The 10,363-nt window shown below is 37.7% G+C and overlaps 1 protein-coding gene across 4 annotated transcripts in view; it reads right to left on the bottom strand.

Annotated features, from left to right (window-relative positions):
* The window catches only part of RSBN1L (round spermatid basic protein 1 like), a 52,617-nt gene that overhangs the window by 37,408 nt on the left and 4,846 nt on the right, over positions 1 to 10,363 (bottom strand). For 3 of the 4 annotated variants that reach the window (XM_085298666.1, XM_085298675.1, XM_085298691.1), the window contains exon 2: positions 2,165 to 2,275. The exons of the other annotated variant lie outside the window; for it this stretch is intronic. In XM_085298666.1, coding sequence (XP_085154792.1) covers positions 2,165 to 2,275 — 111 coding nt within the window. The remainder of the gene's footprint in view (positions 1 to 2,164; positions 2,276 to 10,363) is intronic. 4 annotated transcript variants of the gene reach the window in all.

Here is a 10,363-nt window from a genome sequence, read left to right as displayed (position 1 = left end):
GAGATGAGGCCTCCCCAGGGCTGAGTAGAGGGGCAGGATCACCTCCCTCCACCTGCTGGCAACACTCTTCCCAATGCACCCCAGGACACCATTGACCTTCTTGGACACAAGGGCACATTGCTGGCTCATGGTCAACTTGTCATACACCAGCACTCCCAGGTCCTTCTCTGCAGAGCTGCTCTCCACAAGGTCGGCCCCCAGCTTGTACTGGTGCCTAGGGTTATTTCTCCCTAGATGCAGGGCTCTGCACTTGCCCTTGTTGAACCTCAGGAGGTTCCTGTCCACCCAGCTCCCCAGCCTGCCCAGGTCTCTCTGAATGGCAGCATAGCCCTCAGGTGTGTCAGCCACTCCTCCCAGCTTGGTATCATCAGCAAACTTGCTGAGGAGGCACTCTGTCCCTTCATCCATGTCACTGATGAAGAAGTTGAACAGGATGGGACCCAGTACTGAGCCCCGGGGGATGCAACTAGCCACAGGCCTCCAACTAGACTCCACGCCACTGATGACAACCCTCTGAGCTCTGCCTTTCAACCAGTTCTCAGTCCACTTCACTGTCCACTCATCTAACCCRCACTTCCTGAGCTTCTCTAGGAGGATGTTATGGGAGACAGTGTCAAAAGCCTTGCTGAAGTCAAGGTATACAACATCCACTGCTCTCCCCTCATCTACCCAGCCAGTCATTCCATCAKAGAAGGCTATCAGACTGGTTAAGCAGGATTTCCCCTTGGTGAATCATGCTGGCTACTCCTGATCACCTTCTTTTCCTCCATATGCCTGGAAATAACCTCCAGAATGAGCTGTTCCATCAACTTTACAGGGATGGAGGTGAGGCTGACCGGCCTCCAGGACCTTTCAAAGATGATGGAGAGCGGCCCAGGGACAACATCCACCAGCTCCCTCAGTACCCATGGGTGCAACCCATCCGGGCCCATGGATTTGTGGTTGTCTAGCTTGCCCAGGTCTCCAATCCTATCCTCCTCAACCCTTCTCCAGACTTTCTCCCTCGCGTCCAGGCTGCAGGATTCCTGGGGGCTGCCCTTAGCAGTGAAGACTGAAGCAAAGAAGGCATTCAGTAATTCTGCCTTCTCTGTATCCCTCGTCACCAGGGCCCCCACCTAATTCAGTGGCGGGCCCACATTTTCCCTAGTCCTCCTCTTGCTGATGATRTATTGGAAGAAGCCCTTCCTGTTGTCCTTGACATCCCTTGCCAGACTCAATTCCAGCTGGGCCTTAGCCTTCCTTGCCACATCTCTACATACTCTGACTGCATTCCTGTAATTCTCCCAAGTAGCCYGTCCCCTCTTCCACATTCTGTGTACTTTCTTCTTCTCTCTGAATTTGGCCAAGAGCTCCTTGCTCACCCATGCAGGTCTCCTGCCCCTCCTGCTGCACTTCTTACTCATAGGGATGCACCGCTCTTTGAGCTTGGAGGAAGTGATAAGTTTGAGTATTAGCCAGCTCTCCTGGACCCCTCCCTCCCTTCTAGGGCCTTAATCCATGACACACCACCAATTAGGTCTCTGAAGAGCCCAAAGTCTGCTCTCCTGAAGTCCAGGGTTGCAATGCTGTTTGAAGAGATTCCTTACAAACTTGACTATTTTGTGATTCTAAGATTCAATGTATGTACAAACTGAAAGGACATGATTTTAATTACATTCCATTCCAGTAAACAAAGTTGGAGAAATGTGCCAATATTAAGACTGTCTGTTGTGCAAGTTTAATTTTTAAGATTTGAAAAAAGTTCCCATATTGGAGCCCCTTAACTTCTGTAGTTTTGCGCATTTAATGTTAGATATAAAACATGATCTGGATTCATTTCTTCCACTCTGCAATATAGAGAACTGCAACCCTCTCCCGCAGTAACTGCGTAGAGAAGATACGGATACCATCARTATCATTCCTTAAAGCACTAGTCTTTTCCGTACTGCGCACACATACTGTGGAAGTATATGTATTTTTTTCTCTGCAGTAACTAACASAGTTAACAAAAAAAGTTGATTTTTACAGTTAAGTTTTAATTTGTAGTCTTTATACAAGCTACTCAGAATTCTATGGAAAAAAAAATAGGTTAAATAAGAAACATACTATAAAAACTTATCATCCAATTTAAGTATGATATTTTTGAAGTACTATAATGAAAAACCACTGTGTGGTTTGAACCTACCTTTCTGTAATAATTTGACCTCTCCATTTTCTTTCTTGATTTCATTAATTATTTTGTGCTTCTTCTCTTTTTGCTTCTTATCCCTTTCTTTAATTTTGTCTTTGATTTGAGCTGAAATGCAAATATTTTACAATTAAGTGGGAACAGAAAACTTTAACTGTAATTGTCCCATGCACATTTCATATTACTCTTATGCAAGCCCTATTAAGGGGATAAAAGGAGTTATGAGAAAATCCCAGGACTTATAGTACAAAAAGCTAATATTTATCAGTTTGCATAATCCAACATAAGCTTATTGAACCCAGACAAGTTTTGTTTCTATTATGCTAGAACTGCATACAACAACTCAACACTAACYGTAAATCGTTAACAGAACGATTTTTGCTTACTCCACGATACTACTCTCTATTGTTATTTTCCATCTGTAAGCAGCTCTCATTTCTTGAAATTCAAATTAAATGCATTGCACAAGAAATGAGGAAAAAAGAAACATGCAACATTCAGAGTTTGTATTTTCTTGGACGTGTGTAGACACTACAAGCTTTACATAACAAGTACACTCAAGTATAGAATATGTGAAGATAGCTATTACTGCCAAGTAGTTTGAAATGAACACTTCAACTGAATTTGTCAGCTGCAAAATCRTTTACATTAAGTTTACAGGTTACACTAGTGCATTAACAACAGTAAGATGTAATTAGAGCCAAATATGAAATGGAAAGTGAAGCACATTTCATRTTTGTTGAAAAATCTGTGTTTGCACAGCCGATAAGCAAGGGAAGTGCCAGTGTGTTTACCTACAGTATACAGTAGTTTACCTGAGCAGTCCCATTATTTATTTATTTTTATTTTTTTTTTTTGACAAGTCACTCCAATTTTTACCTTTATCATTTAAAAGCACAGTCTTTAGGCATGGTTTTCCACATGAAAATATTAGCCCCACAGGAATTCAGTTTCAAGAACTAAACATTTCAAGACAAGATAGTTCTGAGCTAGTGTATTTAAGGCTGGTTAAAACTAACTTCTTCAGATTCCCTGCAACCAGCACTTCACGGATGGTTTCTTGGTCTGAAACCACCTCCCCGCTCTAGAGTTYATTGGGCTTTTTAACATCTGCAGGGAGAGATGAAATTTGATTTTCAGCTTTTACATAATGTTACATTTCAGAATGCTTTCTCAGTAATACAACAAAGAGACAATCCTGATGCTTAATTTATAGTACTTTCATTATAAACCCCAGAAGGAAATAAGCAGAAATCTAGTTATCTTTCCTCAAGCATTCACATGAAACAGAAGCAGCAGCAATCTTCACTACTAACAGACCAAAAATATTCATCAAAATCAAAAGGACTCCTTCAGATCTAGAAAGCAATATATGTTGTCCCGTAACTATTAATATGCTCCAAAAATAACTTGGTTAAGCAAGAGGTACAGAGGGCTAACAGTAATCCACATCAATGAATATTATAACAACACTTCCACAGCATYCATATCTGTCCTTCTAGTTTTCTAATAAGGCTACACAACTTGAGCCCTAGCAATTGTCTGGACAAATAATATATTTTCAGTAGAAGCTGGAAGAGCCTAAAAATGAAAATAATAATAAAAAAAGATAGTAACTGAGATATGACTGCTATACATAGATCAGGATAAGCAATGGAGAAAGGATAGAAACTATGCTGGCACAAAGATTATTAGAAATAAATYGGCCATGGTTAAAACTGTATGGAAGCTTTTGCTTCAAGCAGCTGACACAATCATGTTCAGGAACAGCCATACAGTTCAACAGAGGGAAATGAGAAAGCACATAAATTCATCTGGATTGTCCGATCTGCTGTACAGATAGATATTTTTTAAGCCCCAAACTCTTACTATAGGCAGGAATCTTCCTCTCCATCTGCTCCTCCGCCACCCACCCATTCCCATCCCCCAGAAAAAGCAAACTCCTTTTGTAAATCCCCTCTAACTTAAAAGCATTAAACAGGAAATAAATTATACAACAGAAGTTTAACATTCTGAAACTAGAGAGTCACTGACCAAATAGGAAGTAACAGGAAGCTTGATTTGTGATTGGCAATGAATGTTCAGTCCAACTAAGATTATAATAATCATAGAAAGACTTGGATTTTACTTCAGTATTTGCATATTGTTAAGAGGCACACTTGACTTCTGCTATTACTTAGGATTCAAAGAAAAACTGAAGAGCATACACAAATGCTGAGCCTTGTTGAGAGAGGACAAGAGAATGACTGAAAGAAGCCATTTATTATAGTCTCATGAATGCTATCACAGACCAATGAATCTTGCAAATTTGTCAGAAGCAACACAAGGAAAGACAGAAAAAGCTGAAGCCTTATAAAGAGCCTCTGGTTTATTTTCACATCCAGAAAGCAATTAGGAGAGTTAATGGCAAGAAGTTCCAGACAAAAGAAACAATGGAAACGTCCTGTAATCTGCTCTGGGAATATCCACAAGCAAATCAAAGTACCAGAAAGAGACTRTAGATGTAATGTAAAGGCAGCTGAGAAAGGTTTAAAAAAAATTAAGTTTAACTACTGCCCTTCTAGAAATCACAGTATTGCAGTCAGATCAAAGTACAGCCAGAGGCAAGTCAAGAATAGTAAAAAATAACAATTAARATGTACAAAGTTTGAGGTTTCTTTCCTTATAGTAAATAGATATAAAYAATAGATGACAGAATTCTCCTTCAAAAAAAGAAGTTAAGTCTACGCTGAGACGAGACTCGAAGTCATAATTAAAATTGCCTGGAAGTCTTTGCTTCAAATAATTGACACAGTCATACTCAGGAACAGCCTACCAGTTCAACGGAGGGAATAAGGAAGCACAGACTTCACACTTGGTCCCATTTCTCAGCTCTGAAGTGTTCTGTTTACAAGTAAAAATATGTATTTTCTAATCTGACCAGAAGAACTCAAGCAGATTTCTCTATAGATTATTTCCTACTACACAACTTTCAACGGGATGCAGTAATATCAATCCAAATTTTAGTAAGATTGAGTTTACCACAAAATCTATTTCAACTTAGCTATGCTGGCTCTGCAAAGTCAGTAAGATTAAGAGTTCCAGTAGTCACTAAAGTTAATAAATACAAGAAAACATGCATATGGCACAGAGTTTTGCAAGGCAAGGTAAGTGCAGTTCTCCAAATAGTTTTCAAGTATTTGTAGGTATCTCCATACATTTTACATCTGCTGCCACCATATGTTCCTACCATATGAAGCTGATACAGAGGCTAGAGCTCTTTGGGACTCTCCAAATGCCATGAACGATATATTTTATAGCTTCTTCTCTAACATAAAGCATCAATGTCCTCCAGTCGTACGTCATTTCGKTCCAAATCTCATTTCCTCACAAGAAACAAGAAAATTCTTCACATAAACAAAAATCCTGTTTTAAAATGAATGCATCCAATGTTAAACAATTTGCAATTTCCTATCTACATTTTGTAGATTATACAATCAATTTTTATTTATGAGGTCAGCAAGGGAAAAATAAGACAAACCCTGTACTCTTTAACAACTTACGAATTTGAACATTCTTGTATAGCACTACTTGTTTTCATTTGTAAGGCAACTATATCTCAAGGTAGTAAAAGGTAGAGATGTTTATGTTAATCTTTCCCTCTCCACAGCCTATTCTGCATTCAGCTTTCACCAATGCTACTTCTCAGAAACAGGGAAGAGAAAAGAAAAACAAACCAAACACACTGGAGTTGCGGTAAGTAACAGAATGAAATGAGTCCCCAAGGTAATATAGTAGCATAACACAAATGGYCATAGTGATCTAGGACAGAAGAACATCAAGTAGGAACAGCCTTTACCTTTGCATCTGACGCTATTATATTTGCCAATGGAATAGTTTATGATCACAGTGAAGAACAACTGAGTATTTAGAAAATCAATATACAAATTATTAAATATTTGTAAGAAGTTGCATATGCTAACAAGGAAAAATAGCTCAAAGTGATGTGAGGGAGTAATTTGACTCAAATYTGGAATACAAACTTTATTAAAGAGGCAGGTCCTCATTCCAAAAGTATAAATGGATGAATGAACAGATGGACTGACCAATGACTGGAAGCTTATGTCTGACATTCATAGTCCATAAATCATCAGATTATATTTATGTTTTACAAAGGTAGAAGCCAGTCAWTGGAATCAAAAATAATTGTGTTCCATTACTAGAACTTTTTCCACAAGTCTGTCTTTCTTTTGGTAGCAAGACACTCTCATATCTAGGTTAATTCAAAGAAGCACTAAGTACAGCCTATGTTATGCAGGAAATCACGTAACTTTGGAAAGAGTTGTCATAATCCTTTAYCTAAATTGCAAGTTATTTTTAAATGAATTCAAGTCACCTCAAGTCGTTTACATTTTAATAACTATTTCCCATTTTAATTGATATTAAAAATGTTTTAACAATATGAACCTCAATTTTATTTAAGCACAATTATTTGTTCTCTCTATCCATGCCTTTTTTTTTTTTTTTAACGGCAGATACTGGACATGAGGATACAGTTTTGTCTAATATTTCACCTGATTTCTTTTTCTTTCAAAACAGAGGATCCTGCTTTACCTCCTTGGAAATGGGATAAACCATCAAATTTTAAACGTTAACATTCCAATGCCTTAGGGGAAAAGAGTTTTTCATGCTGCCGTGAATCACATCTCAAACAACAGTATGAAAACATACACATACACACACACCCTTAACACCCATACAAAGTACCAATGTAAAATACAGAGAAAGAAGCTTCTTTGGGAAAAATACCACTAGTTGCCCTACTACACAAACTTTAACTAACAGTTTCTGTTTTTTCAGCACCTCAATTGTACCAAAATCCTTAACCTTAAAATAATCCATGAACCTAATCAATACACCAGTTCTCAGTTTGGCCACAGTAGACCTGAATGAAGGGTATCTTGTTTCTGCTCCCTTATGTTGCACTGAGACAGTTGATAATGATTTCTCATTATCCTGATGCTTACTACTGTTGCAGTTAATATTCTCATGACACTGAACACCCAAAGGAGTCAGTGGCCCTCAAACCATTATTTTACTCTTCATTTGATCACCTTCAGGTACTAGCTCTAAAGAGCAGAGGATATATTCAGATCTCGTCACATTAAGCCACATATGTCACTGTTTTCTAACATTTAGCATAAGCTTATTCCTAGAAGAGACAATTGCTACTTGATCTGCTATTTTTTTTGTGTTAAATATAGTAACCAATTATTACATATAAATATTCTGTTTCATTATTATAGTATACTAACTCTTACAAGCTTCTCATATCTTTGCTCATTTTACTGAATGCTTTTCCAGTGGATACATAGGTTTCTTGTTCTGAAGTGCATAAAATTTAAGTAAACCGAAAGCCATAAGCCTGAAGAAATTTGTATCCCCTAGAAAGAAGGAAGAATAAATCTTTTCACAAAGTAATTTCCCCTATCAAAATAATTTTTTCCTCTKTCAAAAGCATATAAAGTAAAATTTATTGCTCAGGAAATAACTGGTCATGGACTGAACAGGTATTCCCTTCCAGGGTTAAAAATGGAGAAATTCCAAGCTCAGTAGGATACAGTTACRGAAGGTCCAGTAAAGAGTTAGACTGGTTCCTTAGCTTTCAATCTCTAATGCCCAAAGAAAAAAGTCTCTATTAGGGTTATTTTTAACTCTACTAAATAAATGATTGCCATGTGGAAACTTTTTGAAGTATTAGAGTTCTGTAGAAATAAATACCTTTGGAAAAAATATGCACCACACTTAAAAGGAACCAAGATTTTTCCAGATTTTCCATTCATATTCCAAAACCAAAAGATACAGAATCTGTGTCATGTGGTAACAGCACACCCATGACTGAAATGCAGCAACAGCAGCATATCTGAAGAGCTACATACAGACAGGAAAAACTCTATTATAAGTCTTCCACCTCACCTTCACGAATGGCATCTAAGGAATGTTTTCAGTCTACAGTGAATCCATGAGATTAACTAATTCAGACTGATTTGCATACTTCCACCTCCAACCAGGAAGTTTCTGCTTTTTCAGGATGTCAAAGCAAATAAATAAGAGAAATGGAATATGTACTGTATTTATACAGTCAACAGCCACTTACACCTAAAGGCTGCAGAAAGTCTCCTGTTTCCTAACTAAGCACCTTGCCATAACTGATTTCATAAACAGTCAATTAAATAACAAACTTACAGATCACCCCATTCTTATTTCAGAAGTTTAACCAGAATGTTTTCACCACTACTAAAAGCCTTCTATGTAGAAGCAACTAAATCAAGCATTTATAGAGCAAGTAAAGTGAAAGATGTTCTGTACAGGATTATCTGTAATATGGTAGCTGTCACACCATGAAAACAGCACCTTTAAATCTATTTAGGAGCTTGAGTAAGTCCATTTTAGCACTGAAAGAAACAAGTTTTTAGAACGTTGCTGAATGCCAAAAACTGCAGCTGCTTTGCATCACTTTTCCAGATGGTAACCCACATTAGTAGTTAGTCACAGATTACACTCAAAGTACTCTGCCTCTCTCTCCTCTCTTTGATTTAAGGGCTGTCACTGCACATCAGGCAAAATATTTACAAACTACTGTTAACAGACACCATCAATATGGTCAACACCAACAGTATTATAACCAAAAGGAAGAAGGGAGGGAATAGAAGGACAGTCTACATTCTTTCTGTTGTCTCTCTCCTCCCTTCAGTACAAATGCTCATAAAAATAAAACCTGAAGAAGCCATGTTTATCTGGTTATGCAGACAGACACACAAAGCTACGTCCAATATCACTATGTTAAGGATTTTGACGCTTGCGCTCGTATTACATCAAAGGGTGTACATAGCAGAGCAGGCTTTCTGGTTTAATGAGCACACAAAAAAAAAAAGAGGAAAAGAAAAGAAAAAGCAGTATTTTTGAAACAAAAAGCATGATCGTTTTCTCATTCCAATAGCTAGAAATACTTGGCTGACACCCTTTTCAGTAATTAAGGTTTAAAATCCAAGGCATAAATAAATAAAAAAAAATCCCTTAGCAAGTAAGAACATTCCCTCAGCCACCTTTCAGTGAAAGAAGGAAGACTCCCTTTAAGGATCAAAATACTAAGAAATGTTATCTTTGCAGTTCTAAAAAAAGCCTTCTACATGCAGAACTGAACRGGCAAGTTTTAGTCCAAGCACAGGGGAGTTGCATCAGAAACCAGAAGTACAGAATATGACATTGCAGCTGCAGACAAGACTTCTACAAGAGGTTTCAGATCTAATGTTTCAATCCACCAATTTTGTTTCAACTAAGAAAAATTGTTTGTTATTTTACAACAATAATAAGTTTCTGCTGCATAAGTTACATACAGAGCTCAATTCCAGAATATCAGGGGAGCTTTGCTCTCTCATTTACAAAATAAGTGATTTTATTTGGTCTAGCAATGTTTCATGATAATTTTAAAAAGAGGATGGAGTGCCTCAGAAGATAGACAGACTCTCTCATACTCACCTCAACATTTGATGCTTSCATCAGTGTTAGCTTCAGCCCTCAAAACTGAACTGCTTAAGACTTGTATATGCAAGGAAATTCAAGAAGTCCCAGTTCACCATGTACACCATACAAAACCCTAAATGCTTTCTGAGCACTGCTGACTACCATGAGATATCTAAATAAAAATGTATTAAGGAATTCAGGAGAGTAAGACCAGGAGCCCACACAAGCATGAAAGTGCTGCTGAATTTAAGGAGTTTGAAAGAGTTCTTATTTCATGCTCTGTAACCAGAAAAAGGTTAATTTCTATTACACTAAAAGGAGAAGAAAAAGTGAGTCAAGGAACATAGTACAAGAGCAGCGAAGGAAACGGAAGTAAACTGAAGAGAAAAACGTTTAGCAGAAGTAAAATGAAACTACCTAATACATGCAYGTTCCCAGTCCTAAAGAATAGGAAGAGGAAAATATCCAAGACTTTCCCCAACCTACTTTGGTAACTATAAAATGAATTTCTCACGAGATGCAAAGTGAACTTTGGAACAAGCCTGAAAAGTGCCATTTTTAAAAAACAAAATCTTAAAACCAGAAGTTTTATGAATGCCAAAGGAACAAAAGAAACAAAGTAGTGAGAAGAATCACTGGTGAACATTCACCTAAAACCCAATCTAGGCCTCAGAAACAGCAAGAGAAAAAAAA

Source organism: Rhea americana, unplaced genomic scaffold (assembly GCF_003343005.1).
Source record: "Rhea americana isolate MKP2758 unplaced genomic scaffold, rheAme1 scaffold_1, whole genome shotgun sequence".
Lineage (NCBI taxonomy): Eukaryota > Metazoa > Chordata > Aves > Rheiformes > Rheidae > Rhea > Rhea americana.
The sequence above is the reverse complement of the archived record's forward strand: the minus strand, read 5'-3'. Positions and strand labels throughout refer to the sequence as shown.